At 42.4% G+C, this 27,250-nt stretch overlaps 1 protein-coding gene across 5 annotated transcripts in view; it reads right to left on the bottom strand.

The window, feature by feature from the left end:
- The window catches only part of ADGRL3 (adhesion G protein-coupled receptor L3), a 688,180-nt gene that overhangs the window by 359,628 nt on the left and 301,302 nt on the right, over positions 1–27,250 (bottom strand). For all 5 annotated transcript variants that reach the window (XM_070741950.1, XM_070741951.1, XM_070741955.1 and 2 more), the window contains exon 6: positions 5,300–5,409. In XM_070741950.1, coding sequence (XP_070598051.1) covers positions 5,300–5,409 — 110 coding nt within the window. The remainder of the gene's footprint in view (positions 1–5,299; positions 5,410–27,250) is intronic.

Consider the following 27,250-nt stretch of genomic DNA (forward strand, 5'->3'; position numbering starts at 1 on the left):
CCCGCGCGCCTTCCCAACTGAGCCCTCAAGCCAAGCGCAGAAGTTCGCCTTTGGCGCTTGGCTTGAGGGCTCAGTTGGGAAGGTGCGCGGGTGTTTTAAAACGTCCCCGCCGACATGGGGGGCTCGCTAGCACACCCCCAAACCCGGGTTGGGGGTTCGGGGGGTGCTAGTGAGCCCCCCATGTCGGCGGGGACGTTTTAAAACACCCGCGCGGCTTTCCAATGAGTCCCGAAGACAAACGCGGAAGTTTGACGTTTGTCTTCGGGACTCATTGGAAAGCTCCGATCGTTTTAAAACAGTTGCGCCGTTCTCCGCTGACTCCTGGCGAACTTCCCCGCTTTAGGAGTCAGCGGAGAACGGCGCAACTGTTTTAAAACGATCGGAGCTTTCCAATGAGTCCCGAAGACAAACATCAAACTTCCGCGTTTGTCTTCGGGACTCATTGGAAAGCTCCGATCGTTTTAAAACAGTTGCGCCGTTCTCCGCTGACTCCTGGCGAACTTCCCCGCTTTAGGAGTCAGCGGAGAACGGCGCAACTGTTTTAAAACGATCGGAGCTTTCCAATGAGTCCCGAAGACAAACGTCAAACTTCCGCGTTTGTCTTCGGGACTCATTGGAAAGCCGCGCGGGTGTTTTAAAACGTCCCCGCCGACATGGGGGGCTCGCTAGCACACCCCCAAACCCGGGTTGGGGGTTCGGGGGGGTGCTAGCGAGCCCCCCATGTCGGCGGGGACGTTTTAAAACAGCCGCGCCGCCCCCAATCTTCGGCTCCTCGCTAGTGCTGCGGAAGTTAAAAACACCATCTGCACATGCGCAGATGGTGTTTTTACTTCCGCAGCGCTACTTCGCGAAAACCCGCTCGTTGCGGGGGGTCCTGGAACGGAACCCTCGCAATGAGCGGGGGATCACTGTACTAGGTTGGTTGCGGTGAAATGGCCACGGCAAGTTGGCCATGGCGAGATACCCATGGTGAGTGACCACAGTCAGTTATTCCATTCTGCACAGCGCATCAGAGAGGAGCCTAACTCTACTGATGAATTCTAGTTCTTCTGTTTTGCATTGAAAACTGTATTTGTAATTCCTCATTTCATATATACGATAACTCCAGACACACAAAAAAGCAGCTTTTAGGCCTTTTACTCTCTGGGTAAAATTCAACATATGAGGGACAGAATGAAGTGGTACTGTTGACTTCAGCTTCCACAAGTATAGCTCCACAGGTATATACAATGAAATGAGTGAGTTCTAGATGCAAACGTTTGATAAGATTATAATTTATCTGTACACAATCAGCTGTATTTTCCAGGATCATCTCCAGGGAATAGAAAAGGGGGCCTTGCGCCTTCTGTACATGTATGCACATTTCAAAATGTATAAAATTTACATCTTAATGCTTTGTTTGCCCTCCTGATGCCTCATTTCGCCATGAACATTCTTAGTTTCTAGACATCCCTCATGGAAACCTAGCACACTTGAACAGAATCCTAGTGTCCTAGGAAATTGAAATTCTTCCTATGACAACATCCTAGTGCTGGTGGCAGTGGCAGCAACAGCAATAATAATAATAATAATAATAATAATAATAATAATAATAATAATAATTTAATAATAATTTATTGGATTTATTGGATTTGTATGCCGCCCCTCTCCGTAGACAATGGTGGTGGAGGAGATAGTTTTCTGCAAGTGGCAAGTGCATGATGCAACATTTCTTTTGTGCAAGTGGGAGCTTCATGTATGAGCGTGCGCACCAGTTACTGGCACAAATGGAGTTTTGCATGTTCATTTGTTCACCTGTTGCTTGCATGGCCTGATTCCCAATGGGCTACAACCGGTGATTGGGGTCCCTTATTCTAAAGCATCTGGTAAATTGATCTTCATGTAAAGAAGGAATTAATGTTATTTTTATCCCAAAAGATGTTGCTGTATGATTCCATTTATACAAAAGCATAACAGGTAAAAAGTAGACTTCGTCTATTTGCATAGAAGAGCCAGCAAATCAAAGCATAGCAACTGAGAATAAGTGCTTTGAAGATTTCTAGTGTTCTGTATTTCTAGTTTTTGAGCTCTGAAGATTCAAAGCTCTTTTTATTTTCCTATTCCTGAGTCAAAGGGAAAGCTTAAGGGATATGGGTGTTTTCTAAATTTGAAAAATTAAAAAACAGTCCACAATGCAAGGTCTAAGATCTCCCTATTCAGACAGTATATGGTTTGTCAGGACATTTAGTGTGACTATTGATAATTCATCATAACAAATATGTATTGGGGATCTCTTGGAGGAAGGGGCCTGGCAGGAGATCTTAAATTATCCCCTCAAATCTATTAGTTTTGGTATTTATCTTTCTCATGACAGATTTATGACACTTTTGTGTGTGTAAAACCTGGCTGTTTTGTGGGGTACTGCAGACTGTGGAAGGCTATGTCAAGCTTGAAAATGAGTTAGTGTACAATCTTGTGATGCTCTGAAAGTTGTTGTTATATCCTTTTATGATACTGCTGGAGTAGACGTAAAGAAAAAATTGGCATCTAGCAAGTTACTTCTCTCGAAACTTTTAAAGACAATTGCCTCCTTAAGAGCAAGCAATCTTTAAAAATGTTTTTTTTTTTTAAGTAACAGACTTTGACAATGAGTGAAATCCTATCTTTCCCAGTACAGTATTCTATTGTTCAAGGAGAGAACCTTATTTATTTATGATCAATCATAATCATAAATAATGGCAACAAACAAGGAATTCAAGGCCATAAATTGATTTAGAATACCAATCTATTTGTCACCAAGGTGACTCTCCTTTAGGTAACACCATTGTCTGAATCTCCAGTGCTTCATAGATACAATACAGTTGAAGATTTTGGTTCTAATCTAAGTGCTTTGAAAATTTCTAGATGTTTCATTGTCTAATCAACTGAGAATCAGATTTTTAATACAAATTTCTAACACTAACTTCAGCAAAATAAATCCTCCTAAATATACTCTCACCTTTGGAGGCACAACACAACACAAATATGTTTGTTGATAAACAGAAGACATTTTATTTTATTGTTCCTAAGCTATGGAATAAAAATCTAACTCCCCACTTTTCTGCCTTGAGGAAAGATGCTCAAGGCCTTAAATTTGCACAAAATATCAGATTCAATTAAAATGTGTCTGGATACTTGAGTCAATCGTATTGTGGGAACCCATATTTGCCTCAATGTTGTGTAAAGTTGGTTATAGAATAGAATAGAATAGAATTTTTATTGGCCAAGTGTGATTGGACACACAAGGAATTTGTCTTGGTGCAGATGCTCTCAGCGTACATAAAATAAAATAAAATATACATTTGTCAAGAATCATGTGGTACAACACTTAATGATTGTCATAGGGGTCAAATAAGCAATGAAGAAGCAATATTAATAAAAATCTTAGGATATAAGCAACAAGTTACAGTCATACAGTCAACATGGGAGGAAATGGGTGAAAGGAATGATGAGAAAAACTAGTAGAATAGAAGTGCAGATTTAGTAGAAAGTCTGACAGTGTTGAGGGAATTATTTGTTTAGTAGAGTGATGGTGTTCGGAAAAAAACTGTTCTTGTGTCTAGTTGTCTTGGTGTGCAGTGCTCTGTAGCGACGTTTTGAGGGTAGGAGTTGAAACAATTTGTGTCCAGGATGTGAGGGGTCAGTAAATATTTTCCCCGCCCTCTTTTTGACTCATAAATTATCAGATTAATAAAGATGAATGTATTAATAAATATCAACTTATTCAGATGGGACATTTTTAAGTGGATGCAATTTAGTGTGTTATCCAGTATTTGAACTGAATTAAGTTGATTTGAATTTTTTTGTAAAACAACACTTAAACCATTAAGACCTTATTACCTCCTTTGTCAACCCTGTTGGTCAAATGGCTCAGTATAAATTGAGATAGACAGATCAGCCATGCATATTTTGGGCACTGTTTATTGTGGGGATGATGCAATTTCTTTCAGTAGTAAAATGGGCATGACCAAAACTCATTTACATATCTATTCATTCAGTCTCCAACTGAGATCTGCTCCCTTCATTCGTTAATTAACCTTCACTTTCCCTCTTCCCAAAATGACTCTACTCTGAGAGTCTTCAAATACTTTTCCTTCGGGCAATGAAGAATACATTATAAGATAAAAGCCAGTTATCAATTATCAAAAACCTACAGTTGTGAGGGAGTAAATGCAAAGTTGTTCACTAGCATTAATGTTTGAAATTGTTTTAGACTGAAAGAAGATTGTTCTGGGAGTAATTACAGAAGGGCAGTGCTGAAATCATATTTTCATACATGTCACAACAAAAATATAGACAATGTTAATAATTAAGCAATAATTAAACTACAATAATTAAACGACAAGCAATAATTAAGCTATACATTCATGTTAAGTACTGCAGAAGTTCCCATCTCTTCATTTAAGAAAAGGAGTGCTGAAAGTAGACCAAAATTTTATTTTTTGTCTCTGAACTAAATTTCAACACAGGTAGTCCACACTTAGCAACTGCCTCTTTTAACAACTGTTTGCAGTTAAGGACAATGACGAAAAAGTAACTCTGTGACCAGTCCTCACATTTATGAGCTTCCAAGGCCTGTAAATCAAAGAAAAGCTGAAGGAAGAGTTTAATCCCAATTGTGGAGCTAAACTAGGACCCTGTATTGACCAGTGAAATATCTGTGGATCCCACAAGAAAATATGGAAATACTCTTCCTTGCTTGTCCTCTTTCAGAAATTGGAACGTTGGAATACAGGTAGTTCTCAGTTTATAACCAGGGCCGGAATTTCGGATGTAGTTGAATCACCATGTGACCAGATCGAATTTTTGGACCATTTTTAAAATGGTCATAAAGTGAGTCACTGTGGTCATTACGCAAATCACATGGTCATAGGGTTGAATCAAGTTTCCTCCATGGTGGCTTTTGTCAGAAACCAGGAGAAAAAAAAGAGTAGTAACTTTGTACTTTCTTTATACAAATGGTCGTAAATAAAGGACTACCTGTATACTGTTTCACAATTTAAAATTCCATTTATTTTTCATAAGGCTATAATTATTGTGAAATAAATACAAATATTGGGGATGTGGAAAGGGAAATTAGATGGCTTTCTGTGGTTTTGAGAACCACAATTCTACATTAGTCAACTTTTTTGCTATGTACCATTGCTCAGAAGCCACTTATATGAGCATGAAATAATCCAAAAAATCCCGAATGCTAATAATTATAGGAATTTGGTATTCAGATCAGTAATAAACTACTAACAATAACAGCAACTACAATAGTAATAGTAATAATACATACTGTAAGGGACACATTCATATTGCACTTCCAAGTACTTGTATGTTCCTGGACAAGGATCAGGAAACACATCAGGGCCAGCAACCACTGCACATTGGGTCCGGTTACTACACCTGAAAAATGAAAATAAAAATGATCATATTCCATTTAATTCAACTATATTATAACTACAGTACTTTAGAAAGATTAAGCCTTTTTCAAGACAAGCTTGATTCCTGATGACTTCAGACATGTACCCATTGATTTTTTTTGGCAGTAATACTGCCATCTGTTAAAAGCAGAAAAACCTCCAATTTCAGTTTGCTTGGTCTGTCTATCTGAATATATTTTATATAGCTATATCTATCTATCTATTTATCATCTATCCATCCACCCACTTACCCACCCACCCACCCACCCACTATTTTAAAAATGATAGATAGACAGACAGACAAACAGACAGACAGACAGATAGTTATCGTAATAAAATATACTGTATATTCAAATGCCAATTCAGAACGCTGAAAGCTAATCAACCAAAATACATCATTATTTTTTGCCGGAAAACAGAGCTGTAGATGGAATCAAGATATTCAGGGCCTTCAGATCATACTAGTAATCAAATTAATAAGCTGAAATAAAAATAATAAAATGATGGCCCAAGATTTGAAAAATTTGAAGAATTTTTACCTTCTCTGCCAAAACAAGAATTTTTGAAATAAATATTTCAATGCAACTCCATTTTGAAGTTACTTTAAAAATAGTCTGTATACTCTAGTTATTAAATGGCACCCTGATGATTATTAAATGTCTATAAATTATGGTTAAGTACATTTTTATACAGCTAAGCTAAAGTATCCATTTGTATTTCATAGTTTTTATTAAGTTTTAACCATGGTTTATGGATTCAAAATGAATAATTCCTTTTTTATTTTTCTGCTAATTGCCAATCCTATAATTATTTACTACTATTGTTATAACAGTTACCTAAAATATATTTTATCTTATATAAAGCCCTTATTTACTAACATGTTTTGAAATAGTAACAACTCCATAAACAAATCTGTCTCTCAACAGGCAACATTTCCAAACAATGTGATAAAAGATATATCAGTAAAGATTTTTTTGATAAACTGTAATACTATTTGTCTTTCTTTTTCTGTCAAGGAATTTAAAATATTTCTCTCTTTTTTTGATACCATGCTGAAATAATCATAAATATATTTATATATTTTAAAAGGGAATTTAATATATTTCATTATTCTAGTTGCTTTTGAATTAATTTGCACAGATAAGAACATAAATATCTCAACAACATAGATCTCAGGGAATGTAAAAAGCTTTATGTTTAACTAAAACACATCAATATAAATGTATCCCTTTCCTTCTTCATATATTAGTTATTTCATCTGCCAGAAACCTGACCCTATTATGCCATATGTTATTGCCGGTCCCTTATTTCAGTTCAACAGTTTTCCCAAAAAATGACATAATAAGCTTTTATTTTCTCTTTGATGTAGTTTATATTATATTTTCTATTGTGCCAGAAAAGAAGAAGCATTTTGTTTATCTGCAATAGGAACAAAGAATCTGTTTATTTGCCTGAAATCTGAAAGGTATAATAAACAGACAATTCAAGGGATCTGCCAAGTTATTTATTTATTTATTGGAATATATTAGTAGTGGCATTTTTCTCATAATTTATAATTATTCCTTTTAAAACCAGTGTAGTCAACCAATGTATGAAGGAAATACAGTGATCCCTCGATTTTCGTGATCTCGATCTTCGCGAAACGCTATATCGCGATTTTTCAGAAAATATTAATTAAAAAATACTCCACTCTTCTCTCTCTCTCTCTTTCTTCCTCTCTCACTCTCTTCCTTCCTTTCTCATCTCTTTCTTTCTTTCTTTCCTTCTCTCTCTTTCTCTATCTCTCCCCCTCTTGCTCTCCCTCTTTTTCTCACTATCCCTCTCTCGTGCACCGAGCGGCGGGCAGGCGGGCAGGCAGGCAGCGGACAAGCGGCGGGCGGACGGGCAGGCAGGGGACAAGCGGTGGGCGGACAAGCGGCGGACAAGCGGCGGGCGGACAAGTGGCGGGCGGGTAGGCAGGCGGCAGACAAGCGGTGGGCAGACAAGCGGCGGACAAGTGGCGGGCGGACAAGCGGTGGACAAGCGGTGGGCGGACAAGCGGCGGGCGGACAAGCGGCGGGCGGACAAGCGGCGGGTGGACAAGTGGCGGGCGCGGCAGCAGCGAGGAGCCGAAGATCGGGGTTTCCCCTTTGCGTGGGCGGCGGGGAAACCCCGATCTTCGGCTCCTTGCTGCTGCGGCGCTGCCGAGCAGATCAGCTGCTGGGCGGCGGAAGGAACCTTCCCTGGGTCTTCCCAGGTGCGGAAGTAAAAACACCATCTGCGCATGCGCGACCATGGAAAAAGGGCACGCATGCGCAGATGGTGTTTTTACTTCCGCACCACTATATTGCGAAAAATCGAGTATCGCGAGGGGTCTTGGAACGTAACCCTCGCGATACTCAAGGGATCACTGTACACCACAATACTAATGGGAGACTTTAACTACCCTGACATGAACTGGGAGACACTGCAACAAATGGGAGATTGAACAGATTCCTGACTCACCTAGCTGACAATTTCGTCACCCAAGATTGTGACGGAAACTATGGGGCAGCTATATTGGACCTTTTTCTTATCAACAGCAAAGAAGTGATAGAGGGAATTTTAAGGGAGAGTGACCATGTCATATTAGAATTCAATATAAAATGGACACAACAAGCAACACAACATAATCAAAACAGGGTCTTAGACTTTAAGTCTTAGTCTTAGAGCTGATTTTAACAAAACCAGAGAGAGCTTAGGAAGGATTTCATGGATAAAAGTCTTAAAGGGGGAAATCAACTCAAGAAGCTTGGGACACTCTAGAAAATACAATTGTAGTCCAATCCACTAAACAATTCAATACCACTAACAAAGAAAACCAAGGAAAAAACCCAGCATGGTAGCACAAGGAACTCTCAAACCAACTGAGGGAAGGGGGAGGAAAGAATAAATTAAAAAATGGAGAGAGATACATAACTAAGGCAGAATACCTACAAATAGCATGAACCTGCAAAGATAAAGTTAGGAAAGCTAAGACTTTGAATGAAGTAAGACTTGCAACAAATGTCAAAACAATAAAACCAGCTTCTTCCCCCCCCCCCCAAAAAAACAAAGATCAAAGATTTGTCCACTAATTGGAGAAGATGGCAAAAAAGTAACAGCAGTAGAGAGAAAACAGTACTGTTTAATTCATACTTTACATCTGTCTTAATGCAAAAAGAAAACAATACTCAATTCACCAAAAGCAGAACTGTAAACGGCAGATTAGGAATGCAAATTAAAATATGCAAGAATAAGGCAAGAAAACATCTATTATCTCTAGATAGATTCAAATCACTGGTTCCTGATGGATTAAATCCCAAAATTCGGAAGGAATTGATATATGTTATTTCAGAACTATTAAAACATATCTTTCAAAGTTCTTGAACAACAGGGTGCTACCATGGACTGGAAAAGAGCTGATGTAGTTCCCATCTTCCAAAAAGGAAAATTTTTATTTTATTTTATTTTATTTTGTTTTATTATTTTATTTTATTTGACTTTTATGCCGCCCAATCCTGAAGGACTCAGGGCGGCTTACAACAATATAAAAAAAGATACAAATAGCATAAAAAGAAGTCAAATATAAAAATTTAAAACTATAAATCCCAGTTTAAAAACCCACAACTCAACAGTCCAATCAACACACATACATACTATTCAACACAATTTGGCCATCACAGATGTCAAATTATCGGCTGACAATAAGTCAGTCGAGGTGATGGGGCTAAACATCTTTGTCCATCAATCTGGGAGGAGTTTGACTTGGTGACACCTGATGAAGTGGACAAGGCCATTGGAGCTGTGAGTTCCGCCACCGGTCTACTGGATACGTGTCCCTCTCGGTTGGTTTCGGCCGGCCGAGAGGTGACACGGAGCTGGGCCCAAGAGATTGTCAACGCCTCCTTGGGGAGGGGGTCCTTTCCGGCCCTTTATAAGGAGGCACTTGTGCGCCCCCTCCTCAAGAAGCCTTCCCTGGATCCAGCCGTGTTTAATAACTACCATCCAGTCTCCAACCTTCCCTTTATGGGGAAGGTTGTTGAGAAGGTGGTGGCGCTCCAACTCCAGTGGTCCTTGGAGGAAGCTGATTATCTAGGTCCTCAGCAGTCTGGATTCAGGCCCGGCTACAGCATGGAAACTGCTTTGGTCGCGTTGATGGATGATCTCTGGCGGGCCCGGGACAGGGGCTTGTCCTCTGTCCTGGGGCTTCTTGACCTCTCAGCGGCTTTCGATACCATCGACCATGGTATCCTTCTGCACCGGCTGGAGGGGTTGGGAGTGGGAGGCACTGTTCTTCAGTGGTTCTCCTCCTACCTCTCCGGTCAGTTACAGTCGGTGTTAGTGGGGGGTCAGAGGTTGACCTCTAGGTCTCTCCCTTGTGGGGTGCCTCAGGGGTCGGTCCTCTCCCCCCTGCTATTTAATATCTACATGAAACCGCTAGGTGAGATCATCCAAGGGCATGGGGTGAGGTATCATCAATACGCTGATGATACCCAGCTATACATCTCCACCCCATGTCCAGTCAACGAAGCAGTGGAAGTGATGTGCCGGTGCCTGGAGGCTGTTGGGGCCTGGATGGGTGTCAACAAACTCAAACTCAACCCAGACAAGATGGAGTGGCTGTGGGTCTTGCCTCCCAAGGACGATTCCATCTGTCCGTCCATTACCCTGGGGGGGGGGGAAACTACTGACCCCCTCAGAGAGGGTTCGCAACTTGGGCGTCCTCCTCAATCCACAGCTGACATTGGAACATCATCTTTCGGCTGTGGCGAGGAGGGCGTTTGCCCAGGTTCACCTGGTGTACCAGTTGTGGCCCTATTTGGACAGGGTGTCACTGCTTACAGTCACTCATGACCTCATCACCTCGAGGTTCGATTACTGCAACGCTCTCTACATGGGGCTACCTTTGAAAAGTGTTCGGAAACTTCAGATCGTGCAGAACACAGCCGCGAGAGGCATCGTGGGGCTTCCAAGATTCGCCCATGTTTCCTCAACACTCCGTGGCTTGCATTGGCTGCCAATCAGTTTCCGGTCACAATCAAAGTGTTGGTCATGACCTTTAAAGCCCTACATGTCTTTGGACCAGACTACCTCCAGAACCGCCTGCTACCGCACAAATCCCAGTGACCGATAAGGTCCCACAGTGTTGGCCTTCTCCAGGTCCTGTCGACTAAACCATGTCGTTTGGCGGGCCCCAGGGGAAGAGCCTTCTCTGTGGTGGCCCCGGCCCTCTGGAACCAACTTCCCCCGGAGATTAGAATTGCCCCCACCCTCCCTGTCTTTCGTAAACTACTTAAGACTCATTTATACCGCCAGGCATGGGGGAGTTGAGATATTCCTTCCCCCTAGGCCATTACAAGTTATGCATGGTATGTCTGTGTGTATGTTTGGTTTTATAATAAGGGTTTTTAGTTGTTTTATTATTGGATTGTCACATGCTGTTTTTATCATTGTTGTTAGCCGCCCCGAGTCTATAGAGAGGGGCGGCATACAAATCCCTGCCTGCGTAGGCTCATTGCTCCGGAAATTGCGGGTTGCGAGTCTCTCTTGCTGAAGTTGGACTTAGGGGTTCAGGTGGGCTTATTTCTCACGTACCTGCCTCCCAGCTGCGTGTCAAAAGCCCTGCCTGTGCTACTCGAGGAGGTAGCCGGGTTGGCGGTGGAGTTCCCCGGACTTATTGTCCTGGGGGACTTCAATCTGCCGTCGCTCGGCGAAACCTCTGGGTTGGCACAGGAATTCATGGCCACCATGACAGCCATGGACCTGACTCAAATAGTACAGGGTCCGACTCACGAGGGAGGGCACGCACCTGACATGGTATTCCTTTCCGAGCAATTGAGTAATGGTCTGAGATTAAGGGGCTTAGAACCATTGCCTTTGTCTTGGTCAGACCATTTCCTACTACGGCTCGACTTCCTGGCTCCAATTCTTCCCCGCAGGGAGGCGGAACCAATGAAGATGTTCCGCCCCAGACGCCTGATGGACCCAGAGGGCTTTCAGACGGTGCTTGGGGTTATACCAGAGGCACTTGTCCACAGTTCGGCGGAGTCTCTTGCGGAGGCCTGGAATACGGCTGCTGCGGAGGCTCTTGACCGGATTGCGCCTTTGCGACCTCTCCGTGGCGCTAGACCCCGTAGAGCCCCATGGTTCAACGAGGAGCTCCGGGAGTTGAAACGCCAAAAGAGACGTCTAGAGAAGCGATGGAGGAAGAGTAGGTCTGAATCTGATCGAACACTTGTAAGAGCTTTTATTAAGACTTACAAAGTGGCGCTCAAGGCGGCAAGATGCGCGTACCATGCCGCCTTGATTGCATCAGCGGAATCCCGCCCGGCCGCTCTGTTTTGGGTGACCCGCTCCCTTCTTAACCAGGGGGGAGTTGGGGAGCCCTTGCAGAGTAGTGCCGAGGAGTTTAACACGTTTTTCGCTGATAAAGTCGCTCAGATCCGGGCCGACCTCGACTCCAATTGTAAAACAGTGTCGACTGACAACGAGTCAGTCGAGGTGACTGGGGCACGTACTTGTCCACCTGTCTGGGAAGAGTTTGATCTGGTGACACCTGATGAAGTGGACAAGGCTATTGGAGCTGTGAGTTCCGCCACCTGCTTACTGGATCCGTGTCCCTCCTGGTTGGTCTCGGCCGGCAGGGAGGTGACACGGAGCTGGGCCCAGGAGATTACCAACGCTTCCTTGGGGAGGGGAGTTTTTCCATCACTCTATAAAGAAGCGCTTGTGCGCCCCCTCCTCAAGAAGCCCTCCCTGGACCCAGCCGTACTTAACAACTATCGTCCAGTCGAGAAGGTGGTGGCACTCCAGCGGTCCTTGGAAGAAGCTGATTATCTAGGTCCCCAGCAGTCGGGTTTCAGGCCCGGTTACAGCACGGAAACCGCTTTGGTCGCGTTGATGGATGATCTCTGGCGGGCCCGGGACAGGGGTTTATCCTCTGTCCTGGTGCTCCTCGATCTCTCAGCGGCTTTCGATACCATCGACCATGGTATCCTTCTGCACCGGTTGGAGGGGCTGGGGGTGGGAGGCACTGTGCTCCAGTGGTTCTCCTCCTACCTCTCTGGCCGGTCGCAGTCGGTGTTAGTGGGGGGTCAGAGGTCGGCTCCGAGGTCTCTCCCTTGTGGGGTGCCTCAGGGGTCGGTCCTCTCCCCCTTGCTATTTAACATCTACATGAAACCGCTGGGTGAGATCATCCAAGGACATGGGGTGAGGTATCATCAATATGCCGATGATACCCAGCTTTACATCTCCACCCCATGCCCAGTCAATGAAGCGGTGGAAATGATGTGCCGGTACCTGGAGGCTGTTGGGGCCTGGATGGGTGTCAACAGACTCAAACTCAACCCGGATAAGATGAAGTGGCTGTGGGTTCTGCCTCCCAAGGACAATCCCATCTGTCCGTCCATCACCCTGGGGGGGGGAATTATTGACCCCCTCAGAGAGGGTCCGCAACTTGGGCGTCCTCCTCGATCCACAGCTCACATTAGAAAACCATCTCTCAGCTGTGGCGAGGGGGGCGTTTGCCCAGGTTCGCCTGGTGCACCAGTTGCTCTCTACATGGGGCTACCTTTGAAAAGTGTTCGGAAACTTCAGATCGTGCAGAATGCAGCTGCGAGAGCAGTCATGGGCTTACCCAGGTATGCCCATGTTTCACCATCACTCCGCAGTCTGCATTGGCTGCCGATCAATTTCCGGTCACAATTCAAAGTGTTGGTTATGACCTTTAAAGCCCTTCATGGCACTGGACCAGAATATCTCCGAGACCGCCTACTGCCGCACGAATCCCAGCGACCAATTAGGTCCCACAGAGTAGGCCTTCTCCGGGTCCCGTCAACTAAACAATGTCGGTTGGCGGGCCCCAGGGGAAGAGCCTTCTCTGTGGCGGCACCGACTCTCTGGAACCAACTCCCCCCAGAGATTAGAACTGCCCCTACTCTCCCTGCCTTCCGTAAACTCCTTAAAACCCACCTCTGCCGTCAGGCATGGGGGAACTGAAACACCTCCCCCGGGCATGTTTAATTTATGCATGGTATGTTTGTGTGTGCGTCTGTTAGTTTATGGGGTTCTTTTAAATCTTGTATAAATTTTAAAGTTTTCTGATTATTTATGATTTGTTCTATTCTGTTGTGAGCCACCCCGAGTCTTCGGAGAGGGGCGGCATACAAATCTAAATAATAAATAAATAAATAAATAAATAAATAAATAAATAATAATAATAATAATAATTATTATTATTAAATTCATGGCCCGCTGGCCTCCTAGCAAAGCCAGGCCTTCACAGTCTTATGGAAGGCCAGTAGGGTGGGAGCAGTATGGGCATCATGGGGGAGTTGGTTCCATAGAGCTGGGGAGACAATAGAGAAAGCCCTCTCCTGCAGCACTGCTAACCTGCATTACTTAGTCGACGGGAGCTGAAGGAGGCTAACCCTGTGTGATCTTATTGGTCTCTGGGAGGTATGCGACAGGAGACGGTCCCGTAGATGGATAGACAATACTACCACCAGCTGGTTAACCAATCGTACTCAATATGTAATCCTCAATTTAATTACACCTATATGGAGGGAAGTACCCCAAGGTTCTGTTTTGGGTCCATTACTCTTCAATATCTTCATAAACTATCTAGATGAGGAATAGAAAGGGGAACTCATAAAATTTGCAGATGACACTAAGCTGGGGTGAATAGCCAACACTCCAGAAGACAAACTCAAAACCCAAAAAAATCTTGACAGACTTGAACACTGGGTCCTATCTAACAAAATGAAATTTAACATAGATGAAAGTCAGGTGTTACACTTAGGCAAGAAAAATCAACTGTATAGGCGCAGGATAAATGAATCACTTAAATATGAGCAAACAATGTGCAGAAGCAGCAAAAAAAACCCCAATGCAATCCTAAACTGCATTAATAGAGCGTTGGAACAAGATCACATGAAGTTCTAGTATCACTTTTACAAAGACTTAATAAGACCACACTTAGAATACTGCATCCACTTTTGATCACCACAATATAAAAAAGATGTTGACGCTCTGGAAAGAGTGCAGAGAACAGCAACAAGAATGATTAGGGGGCTGGAGGCAAAAAACTTATGAAAATGGTTACAGGAATTGCCTAGTGATGGCAAACGTATGGCACGTCTGTTCTTCTCTGTGGGCACGTGTACCATCTCCAGCTGCTCTCTTCTGGATTTCAGCATGTGCCGGAACCCAGAACATAGCAGCTGGCCAGTTCTGATGCTCTGACATGCAGGCGTGTTCCAGTTTTGGCACTTTATTTTATTTATTTATTATTTGGATTTGTATGCCGCCCCTCTCCGAAAACTCGGGGCGGCTCACAACAAGTGAAAAGACAATCCAATACATAATCCAATTTAATTAAAATATTATAAATTTAAGAAAAACCCCTATACTAACATACACACACACAAGCATACCATATATAAATTCAACGTGCCCAGGGGAAGATGTTTAGTTTCCCCATGCCTGACGGCAAAGGTGGGTTTTGAGGAGTTTACGGAAGGCAGGAAGAGTAGGGGCAGTTCTGATCTCCGGGGGGAGTTGGTTCCAGAGAGTCGGTGCCGCCACAGAGAAGGCTCTCCCCCTGGGGCCCGCCAACCGACATTGTTTAGTTGACGGGACCCGGAGGAGGCCCACTCTGTGGGATCTAATCGGTCGCTGGGATTCGTGCGACAGAAGGCGGTCTCGGAGATATTCTGGTCCAGTGCCATGAAGGGCTTTAAAGGTCATAACCAACACTTTGAATTGTGACTGGAAACTGATCGGCAGCCAATGCAGACTGCGGAGTGATGGTGAAACATGGGCATACCTGGGTAGGCCCATGACTGCTCTCGCAGCTGCATTCTGCACGATCTGAAGTTTCCGAACACTTTTCAAAGGTAGCCCCATGTAGAGAGCATTACAGTAGTCGAACCTCGAGGTGATGAGGGCATGAGTGACTGTGAGCAATGAGTCCCGGTCCAGATAGGGCCGCAACTGGTGCACCAGGCGGACCTGGGCAAACGCCCCCCTCGCCACAGCTGAAAGATGGTTGGTGCCGAAAAGGTTAACCATCACTGGTTTAGTCTAATGGAAAGAAGGACTAGGGGTGACATGATAGCAGTGTTCCAATATTGATCCTATAAAGACAAGGGGGTCAAACTATTTTTTAAAGCACTGGAAGGCAAGATGAGAAACAATGGATGGAAACTAACCAAGAAGAGAAACAACCTAGAACTGTGATGGTGAACCTATGGCACATGTGCCAGAAGGGGCATGCAGAGCCATTTCTCTGGGCATGCGAACCCATCATCCCTTTCTCTTCTGGGTTTCAGTGAGCTGGCCAGCTGGTTTTCATGTGCACGGGCATGCCAGAAACCAGAAGAGCAGTCACCCATTGTGCATGCATACTGGCCAGCTAGTCTGGTTTCTGGCACTCATGCACATGAAAAGACCAGCAACAAGCATGCATGCCAAAAAATGCAGATATGAGATCCTGGCGGTCACTTCCTAAGGGAGCAGAGCAAGTTAACCTGGGCTTCCCTCCTTTCCTGCCTGCACAGGCTTCTTGCGCAGCCCCAGGAGGCACAGAGCACCAATGGATGGGCAGGCAGTGAGGGTGGGGGAGGGGGTGCTTGCACAGATGCAGTGGGGAGGAGCCCAGACAAAGCTGAACCTTCAGAACTTCTCCAGCCTGAACATGGTGCTTCTGAGGGGGGAGGGGTGTCAGAGAGCCTTGCTAGTGGCTGACAAATAGTGGCTCCCAGTGGGGACGAGCCCTGGCAAGGTTGGGCATTCAGAGCTTCTCCAGCCAGTGCACCTGCCAAGGTGGGGGGCCAAAGAGCTGCTGCCAGTCAGAGTATGCCAGCTCCCGGCTCTCTCCCCACACCGCCCTAGAAGAGCAGCAGCAGGAGCAGCTAGTGAGAAGGGCAAGAGTGACTGGCCAACTCAGGTGCTAGCTGGGTGGCTAGTGGGGCTGTGTAGCAAGAACACCAGAGACAGGCAGCGATGTCCAGGGGAGCTGCACAGCTGGTGGAGCAAGCAGAGGGGCATCTCGGCCCCGCTTTCACAGCGGCCATAGGGTCATCTGTGCAGGCAGCCTCCATCTTACCCTCATCGGCTGCTCGTCCGGGGAAGCACTGAATGCATGGCCTTTGGTGGGGCTCCTCCACACTGGGTGCCGCCATTCCCTAGCTGGCAGCAGGCTCTCTGCCCCCCCTCTCAGCAGTGCTATGTGCTGGCTGGAGACGCTCTGAACGCCCAGCCTTGGGAATGGCTGCTCCTTTGTCTCGATAGGGAACGTGCCGGTAAGATCATTAAGAGCAGCACCAGCTCTCTTGGAAGAAAGGGGGGGGATGTGCACAGTGGGCAGTTACATGTGCGCATGTGCAGTGCAAGGCACATGTGCAGTGTAGGGCACATATGCAGTGTGGGGCATGGGGGGTTGTGTGCGCATGCACAAATGAGTCCGGCATGCATGAACACAACAGTGCTCTCTCACTTGGACTTTCAGCAAGCAATGCCAAAAAGGTTCACCATCAGTGGTATAGGGTCTTCTGCTTGAGAAGGGGATGGGACTAGAAGCCCCCCCCAAGGTCCCTTCTAACTCTATTATTCAATGTTCTAAATTTATATTTTTTTAACTAATAATCCAGTAAACTTTCAATTTCATCAAGATGCTCCAACTGTACCCTGATTTAAGATATTACAAGGTCATAAAAAGGGAGGTTTTTTTAAAATACTCATTTCCATAGGATATTCAAGGAAAGAGTGAACTGTGTAAAATGTAATTGGTTTGACACTTAACATGCACTAACTGCAATGTTAGACTAACTGGCTATTCTAACAAGATATTCTACAGTCAGAGTGATGAAAAGATTATTTTCTGGTAGATTATATTCCACTGCTTCTTTTTCATGGTACTTGAGAGATGAGTCATAATAGTCTTATGATACTAATGCGTCACAACAGTCTTATGACACTAATGTATTTCAGGGTTCTCTTTATTTTTATCAAATTTGTTTTCAATAGACAACTCATCTGAGTTTTAGTTTTAGCAGAAATATATCATTCTATATTAATTTCATTTCTTTAGCACTCTAAACAATAAAACCAGTAAAATCTTTCTATATTAATTATTCTGAATGTCAAAACTAAATGTTTAGCCATTCTACTTAATAAATATAGAAAATCTTACTTGTTATTGATAGCACGTTTGGCTCTGCAACCAAACAAGTCAGACACAGACTTCGATGGATAATCTGAACTGCAGAAAAAACAATTGTTGCCAACCTGCCTTCCATTGAGGACCTGTATACTGCGCGAGTGAAAACTACAGACTCCTCACATCCTGGACACAAACTGTTTCAACTTCTACCCTCAAAACAATGCTATAGGGCACTGCACACCAGAACAACTAGACACAAGGACAGTTCCCCCCCGAATACCATCACTCTGCTAAACAGCTAATTCCCACAACAGTGTTATTTACTAAGATTGTATTACTATTCTTCTTCTCATCCTTCCTATTACCTATCTCCTCCCACTTATGACTATAACCATGTTGCTTGTATCTTTATGATTTATATTGTTTTATTTCCTAGTATGATTTGATTGCTTATTAGTAACCTATGACTAGTTGTATCTTATGATTCTTGATGAATGTGGGTTTTTTCTTTTATGTACACTGAGCATATGCACCAAAGATAAATTCCTTGTGTGTCCAATCACATTTGGCCAATAAGGAATTCTATTCTGTTCTGTTCTGTAAATTCTCTCATACTTTTAATAGAAATGACTGAAGCTTCTGAGAGAAACATTTTTTGCAATTTGATCTGTAAGATCCATATTAAATAGTGAAAGGTTTTGCAAAACAATCTTCTTTTTTATTTGTTTCCTAATCTGCAGCTGCTGTGGAGTAAATCAGTCACACAAAATGAGTTTTCTTTGCAATTAATGCCAAGAAATCAAGGCTTTCAACAGATAATCCCTGGATTTACATATGATTCAATCAGTCATCAGCTGTAGTTTATGAGATGGCTTGTTTGGTCTGTGGTTCAATTGGATCAGTGACAGTACCTAATCTTATTTCTTCTGAAACCTTTATTGTGACATCCATTGTCACTTTGTTGGTTTTGTGTACCAGTTGCTCTTAATTTGACTAAAATAAAAGGCAAATCAAAAAGTAAAATATAAGGAGAATACGGGTAAAAATTATAGAATTATTAAAGTTGAGAGGCAGAAAACCAGGCTGCCTATAGAGCTATCTTAGGCAACATTTTTGAACTACAATCTTAGAATAATTCTCTATCTCTGCTAGTTGCATTCATGGCCAAATGCCCCCAGTCTGGATACTTTTGTAGGTGATCCATTATAAGCAGCACAGTGTCATGTGAATGGGTTTCCTTGTATTAAGATAACAAATGTCTTGCTTCCAGCTGGACAAGCCAATCTTCACTTTCTGGAGAACTATACAATATAAAATTCTGCTAGCTGATCCATCTTATATTGAACCACATGACAGCTAAAGCACTTCCTAATGAGCACAGTCCCTGACTCAGAGAAGCATTTCACATTTATCTATGTCAAGAACCTGGTCTTGCATATCAATGTGATAGACTCAAAATAGCAGAGAATTTGTACTACAAAAATCAATTGATACATTTGCTTCAATGTAGTTGGAAGTGGTTGCTTCAGTATTAGTGCATAAATAAGCATGCAAGGGTCAGAGTCACATTAAGCTTAAAAAATAAATGTGAATGCTTCAACATCACAACTCCTAATTCTAAAAAACAAAACCAAGCCAGTTTTTCAGTTTGGACATTGGAAAATTTTATGAGATGATTTCTGATAATATAAGATGACTGTCTATTTTTGTAAGAGATAAATCTGATATTGAGTTATAAATATCAGAAACACAATAATCAGATATGTTAACAAATTTCTACTACTATCCTTTCACCCTCTCTCCCCCAATAAATAATACATCTATATAGAATCATATAGCATAAAATATATATTTATCCCTACCTAACTGGCATTAGTATCACTTGTATTTAATTGTTAGTTCATCCCACTGAAGATCTGTACAATTTTTAACAATTTGTTTTCATACATAACTTTTGCTATCATAGCCAACAGCATCTTTTACATATCTCTCACTACAAAAAAGAATCTTTCCCTTTCAAGATCCCCTCCAATCATATCACCCCATGATTCCATGATCTTCCTAAATACACAATTTTATATAATTGTGTACATGATTGTTAAGCCAAACAACATCCTGGGATGGAATTATCATGTACTGTATAGTGAATTGCATTCCTATTTATCTGGTGAGGAATTGCATCAGGTGGTTCACATTTGAAAAAAAAATCTAGCTATCCTGAATTAAGTTGCAAGTACCAAGCAAAAGCTAAACTCATGAATCAAGTAAGTGACATTAAATAAATATGTTCTTTCATGCCTACTCAGGTTAGCATATTTTATTGAATTATAAAGTCATATAAAATATAAAGTAAATAGGATAGAAGTGGGAGGGAAAGGAGAAGTGAGGAAAAATGCCTCCTCAAAATCAATCTCTAAGAGAATGAGGAGTAAATGTACTGAGAAATAATGCATAGAGGAAAAAAAATGAAAACTATGAATGGATAACCGGGAACAAAAGGAAGCCAAGAGCTAACAGAGCTCAGCCCACATCAAAGTCATTATAAGCCTGCACACAAAAACTCAGAGGAACAGAACATTATTTTATCTACAGCAACTCAAAACTGTAAAAAACCAACAACCTGTGGGTGGGGACATTGCTGAGAAACAACAGTGGTGCACAATGCTGTTTATTCTTTTTCTGGTTTAGTAGAAATGTGATTTAAATCATTTAGCAGAAAAATGATTTAAACAGACAGAAGAATATAGAAGGCATTCCTGATTGTTGAAGTATTGCAACACACTGATGACCATCTGGATGGTAAGAAAAAGAGGCAGCGTCACTCTTCAACCTGAATCTGTCCATCCATTCTTTAATACACACAAACATATATACACACACAATACACACAAGCGCCAGTAGAGGATTGCTGCTAGTTCGGACCGGTTCTTTACAACCGATAGTGAAAATTTGCCACCGCTTGCTGAACCGGCAGCGATGGCCGGCAGTCCATGCTCCCAAATCAGTCCTCCAGTCATTGTGGCTGTAAAAAACCCCCACTGTGCATGCACAAAGGCTTTTGCGCATGCACAGAGGGTCATTTCTGTGAAGTGATCTAGGCACGCAAAATGCATACTTCCGATGCAATGCGAACCGGTTGGGAAGTTAAGTGGAACCCATCCCCAGACGTAGAAGCTGAACAATGTGACAATATTCAGTCCCATTCCTCTGCTACCATATTTCAATTCCATCAGGTTAAGTTTCTCCCTCAACCCTCTCTCCTATAACAAGATACATAAAATTTCATAAGTGGTCGTGCCCCAAAATCCAAATTATATGGAAAACCACACATAGGTGGCTTAGAGAAATATTGGAAGAGGAAATTGAATACTCCCCAGATGGCATGCTCCTGGTCTTTGGAAAAGACATTATCCCAGACAAAAGCTCTATCTAATGACGCGCATAGTTACTGCGGTCAGAATCTCAATAGCACAAGTATGGAAGAAAGAATATACCCCGTCTGAAAACTTAATTATTGAAAAAAATTTCAGTTGTGCTTAATGACAAATGAAATAAAAGGAGTAAGAAATAAAGAAAATAAAGAAATATGGGGAAAATGGTATAGATGGATCCGCAATAAAAAAACAAAATTGACAATATAGAGTATAGGTGTAAATGCAAAAGACTAGGAAATATCAACATTCGATTATATACTGATATAAGGATTTTATTTGTACTGTATTTGGTTTGCTCATGACACAATGAAAGGAATTGTAATAATAATGTGATAACAGAAATGGTATTGGATCTGTAAGAACAATGATTTGACTTTCTGTTTTAAATAATAAAAGCTTAAATAAACTTTTTAAAAAATTTATAAGTAGCAACTAGGCCAGTGATGGCTAATCTTTTTTCCTTAGGTGCCTAAAGTACATGTATGTTCATACCCGCAATGCAATGCAATGCTTCCCGTGTGCCCCCTGCGCATGCACACGTGACTTCCCCTGCCCCCTCATGCATGCAACCCCCCAAACCCATTTTGGGCCTACTAGGCCTCCCTGAAGCATCCAAACTGACCTAGGACAACAGCTCATGTGCCTGAAGAAATGGCTCCATGTACCACCTGTGGCACACGTGCCATAGGTTCGCCATCATGGAACTAGGCTGATTCTTCCAGTGCAATTACTGAATTTCCTCCTTATTCTCATTCTGAATTTGTCTTGCTATTCCAAAAGTTTAATTTCATTGCTGCAATTACCATTTTCTGAGAACACATTACAGTTCTGCACTGGGAGATAGCTATTTCATCAGACTGCACACTTATAAGGCTCAATTATTTAAATAGCATTTATTTCCTGCTAAGCATGGTTCTTGTTTGAACTGTCAGGAATGAAAAATCAAATCATTTCATACTGAAACCTTAATTCCTTTATAAAGAATGTAATGTAGTGCAGTGTAGTACAGTGGTTAGTGGGAAGGATTATACAAGGATTCCGAATTCTAACTTGAATCTATCTTGAAGTTGGAAGTTGGAAATGGAAAGAAGGGACTTTTTATCATTTGGAGTGGGCATTTGATAAGGCAAAGAAATATTGGAGAAATATTAAAATACTACTTACTTCTTTGAAATCTTGGTGCGTCTTATACAGCATTGCATCTTATAGTCCGAAAAATATGGTAATCTTGCTGCTGTCAATGTATATAATGTCAAAGTTCAAGATTTTTTTCCAATTATTTTTTCATTAAAAGGAAAAAAAGTTTCATATTTAGGATGCACTGCTGTATAAGAGGCACCAAGATTCAAAAGAAGTAAGTAAGAAATTTTTTTTTGTCTTTCCCACCTCCCAGAAGCATTCTGCAGGCCTCCCAAACCCTCTGTGAACCCAGTTTTTTTTAAAAAAATGGGCCCATTTTCACCTGTTTTTGTGAAAAACGGGTCATGCAGAGGGTTTGGGAGGCCTGCAGAGTACTCCTAAGAGTTGGGGGAAGGCAAAAACACCCTAATTTTTGTGAAAAATAGCCAATTATTTTGGCAATTTTTCATAAAAACAGGGTTTTTTTGGCCTTGCCTCAGCTCCTAGGAGTACTTTGCAGGTCTCCCAAATCATCTATGCACCCCATTTTTGTTAAAAAACAGGTCCATTTTCACAAACATGCAACATGGGCAGGGGTGGGCTGCTGCCCGGATGGGGGGGACACAGTGGGGTAGCGAAAATGGAGCTCCACCCCAGAGCACCCAATTTGCACTGAAAGATGTTGAAAGAAAATGCAGGGCGTCCTGCATAAGCCACGCCCACAGTGTGGTAGTAAAAATTTTGGTAGCCCTTCACTGGACATGGGGATGGGACTTCAGGAGGCCAGAAATGGCTGTATTTGGTGTATAAGACACACCAACATTTCCACCCTCTTTTAGGAGAGAAAAAGTTGTTTCTTATACTCTGAAAAATACGGTACTTTATGCATAAATATGGAAGGACACTTTGTCCACAATTGACAAATGGCTGCAAAAACTGATGGAGTTACCAGAGATGGCTAAATTGACTGCTTTGATAAAAGGAAAAAAAACACCATAAGTACCTTTGTTTCTACAGTGGTACCTCGAGATACGAGTTTAATTCGTTCCGGACCTGGGCTCTTAAGTCGAGCAGCTCTTATCTCGAACGACTTTTCCCCATAGGAATTAAGGTAAATAATTTTAATTGGTTCCAGCCCTCAAAAAACTCACAAAGTTAAGTCTAAATTATGCAGAAAGACAAGTTTTTAATGAAGAAATGTACATGTACATATAAATGAATAATGAAGTTTCTTTCACTTAACTTGTAAACTTTCTTAAACTTTTAAATTTACATATGTTCAACTTCTCTGCCACCCAATCCTGTAGGACAGAGGTCCCCAACCCTTTTTGCACCAGGGACCGGCTTTAAGCGATCAAGAGAGGAATGGGTGAATGAATGGACGGAGGGTGGGAAGGAAGGAAGGAAAGAGGGAAGGGACAGGAACAGAAGAAGGAAGCAAGGAAACTTATGAAAGGGGAGAGTAAGAGAGGAATGAGTGAAGGGAGGGAGGGAGGGAAGAAGGTGGGAAGGAGAAAGAAAAGAAGAAATAGAGGAAGGGAAGGTAAAAGAGAGAAAGAAAAAGAGCAAGAAAGAAAGCTGCAAGCACCCCCCCGAGCCCCCCAGGCCGGCTGCAACCTTTTAAAACACGCGCGCCGCTTCGCAGCTGTCTCCTGAAGCCGAACGCGGAAGTTAGCGTTTGGCTTCAGGAGACAGCTCCTTGGCGCTTGTATCTCGAATTTGGGCTTGTAAGTAGAACAAAAATATCTCTCCCCTCCCAGCTCTTATCTCGAGTTGCTCTTAAGTAGAGCAGCTCTTATGTCGGGGTTCCACTGTACTTGGAAACTGCTCCTGGGTTTTTGTGCTTGAAATGAAAATAAATAAATGAAACTTTGATTCTGGGATTTACCTGGGATTAGATAGATTTGTTCAGAGGTAGTATTCAGCCAGTTCGGACTGGTTTGCATGCACCATTGGCAAAAATTTGGCCAATGTCGCAAAACGGTAGCAATGGCTGACTGGCCACGGCCCTGAACTTGTTCTCTGGTCACCGTGGCTGGCAAAGAACCCTCTGTGTATGCACAGAGGGTCTTTTGTGTGACATGGCAGGAGTGTGCATGTGACTGAAGCAAAACGTGCACTTCCATCGCGATGCTAACTGGTAGGGAAGATAAGTGAAACCCACTTACTTGGATTTGTTGATATAGAAATGGCTAGTTTATGCTATTATATAAAAGTAAAAAGTTGATGTTTGATATTACTATCTTTTACAGCACCAAAAGGGAGGCAGAAGTCAACATCTTTTCTCTCTTTTCTCCGTATTTTCTACATTCTTTCCTTTCCTTTTTCCTTCTCTATTTTTTCCTATGATTTGTTTTTGTATTTTAGTGTTTTATATTATAAGCTAATACAAAAGAAAAATTGTGAAAACTAAGAAAAATACTTTATTTGCGGACAGGGACGTCTACCACGAGAGTTATATATCTTCTATCTTCAACACATAGCTTCAGTGATCCTGAGGATAATGATGTGCATTTTGCTGGCATGGTTTTGCTCTAATGTTGAGGCTTATATACAAGCTTTACTACAGGGGCTCACTTGGCACAAACCTATTCACTGCCCTACTTCAAAAGGAGTCCTTATTACTTTGAAACAGAAATTATTAGGGTTTGTGCTGAGGTTCTCAGAAGCCACAATAAAACGAGCAATTAAAAACATGAAAACAAACATTGTTCTGACAAAGAAAAACTGTTCCAGGATTACATAGCTGCACCATTATAGCAGAGACAAGACACTCTTCTCTTCTGAATGGGGAACAGCTTGAAAAGGCACAACGCTACAGAGCTAAGGTAGTTCACAAAAATGCAGATCTTTTTTTGTGAGACAGGAACAGGTGTATATAAGAGAAAAAGTTCTGAGGCGAGCATTGCACATGAAAGCAGCAAACTTTGAAAACGATTTGGAAGAAATGCTTCAGAGTCTTTGCAAGAGTAGCATCACTTTGCTAGTCCTAACAGCCCTTTCATTATTTTCCTGGCTTCCACATGAGCCTGAAACTATTATGCTGCTTCTTTAAGAGTTGCATTAAAGATACACAGATGCAATGATTGGATTCATTAAGGCAGTGACATCTCCCCCTAACTTGTATGGAAGTCTGGAAAAAGAGGTGTCTGTTTTAATAAATAGCCGAGACATGTATTTACCCAAGGCGGAAATAACTTCTTTCAAATCCTGTTTAGAGCATCCAGAGACCTGTTCTCTAAAATTATCTCAGGACAGAAAAGAAAAGGAGGCAATAAGTATTCTATCCGGTAAGCAAAGCAACCCATTTGCCAGATCCTGCTGCTTTCATCAAAATGGCAAACACTGTTTTTTCACGATACACATACAAAAGGAGTGGAGCAGAGGTGGGTTTCTCCTGGTTCAGACCAGTTCTAAGGAACTGGTAGTAACATGGTGGCCTGGGTCGCTGGAACCGGCAATGACCCAGGCCAGCCACGCCCCTGAGTTGATTCTCTCAGTGGCGCTGTAGTGCCACCATCTTATTTTTTGTCTCTGCCCATGCACAGAAGCTATTCTTTTTAATATTGCGCATACGCAGAAGGTAATTTCTGGGAAGTGACACACATGCATCGAGCAAAATGTTGACTTCTGTTGCGATGCGAACTGGTGGGGAAGCTAAGTAGAACCTACCCATGGAGTAGAGTTTGTGTCACAACAGCACACTACTGCTGCTGCTGCATTCTGCCCCCTTGCCTACCCTGGGGATACTGCTGAAGTTACCCATTATAGTGTAAGCATTTAAATGTCAATTTTGAATTCATGGAAACTATTTCAGGACAATGCTCTTAAAAACTGCTCTAATCAAATTTATCCAGGAGTACCTACTTCATGGTATCTAATTTTCTAATTCTTCCTGTCAATGCCCATAATATTCCTCTCTAACTAGAAAATAATGGTAACAACAGCACCCTGACAAATGCAGGACCAGTTACAAGGCAGGGACCTCCACAAAAGGCATGCAGTGGTTAGGACAGGTCTTCAAATTTGGCAATTTTAAGACTTGTGGACTTCAACTCCCAGCATAGCTGTTGACTTGGTGAGTTTGGCCTGCCACACTTTCTGCTTTAGAATGTATTCTTGATGTGGGAACTTGGGAGAGAGTGTTGCATGAGGGATGTAGAGATGAAGCCATAACAATTCCTTCTAGATTCTCAAGGTCATCCTTTGTTCAATACCTGCCTGAAAGCTGATGGGAGTAGCGGACATGTTGGTAGAAGATGACTGGTCAACTTGTGGATGTGGAAACAAGGGAATTAACTTTAAACTGGATGGAGAAACTCTCATTTGCTTTAGATTCAGGTTTCTCATAGATGTGCCAACATGCCTCTATTAACAAATTGGAACTTTGAGGAATGCTATGCCTCAACTCTGATTTAATTTCATATGCTATTTGGAACCCTGACATAAGCTACAATTGTACACACCACAGAAAGCATAAATGGTGCTGTTCAGCTTGTTTTCAAAAGAGAGGGAAATCGAGGGAGTTAACAATCTCTTACAGTCGTCATGGCTGTAAAGCCTGAAAGCAGGAAATTGAATCAAATATGACAAATTGCTGGCAATGGTTTCAGGAGCTATCAAAGTGAATACGCCCCTTGATAGGAATGATCAAAACAAGACAGTCAAATGTAGTATGTTTTACACAAGATTTAAAAAGAGGAAACAGAACGTTTGTATTGCTTGTCAGAAGATCTTTTTATACAGTAAGATCAAAACAGAGCATCTTGCAGTTCAATTTTGGTCCAGCTTGTCTCGTGGTGCCAAGCGTTTCATGACTCCTTGCTGGTACAATATGCATTAATCGCCATGCTAAATATTACTGTGACAGTGAATATACTAAACTTGCTAGAATACTTAATAATTCTTACATTAGAATTTAAGAACCCAACCATTCCTGTTCAATTACACGGATACAGATCTACCAAACTCCTGTTTTTTTAAAACCAGGAACTCTGGCATGAATGCAAGGGCTCTATCGAACTCTATATTCATGTGCCAACTTTCAATTTCCTGGTGTAATTTCTTCCCCTACTCTTACAACTCAGCTACAAAATTTTCTAAAATAA

This window comes from Erythrolamprus reginae, chromosome 2 (genome assembly GCF_031021105.1).
Source record: "Erythrolamprus reginae isolate rEryReg1 chromosome 2, rEryReg1.hap1, whole genome shotgun sequence".
NCBI lineage: Eukaryota > Metazoa > Chordata > Lepidosauria > Squamata > Dipsadidae > Erythrolamprus > Erythrolamprus reginae.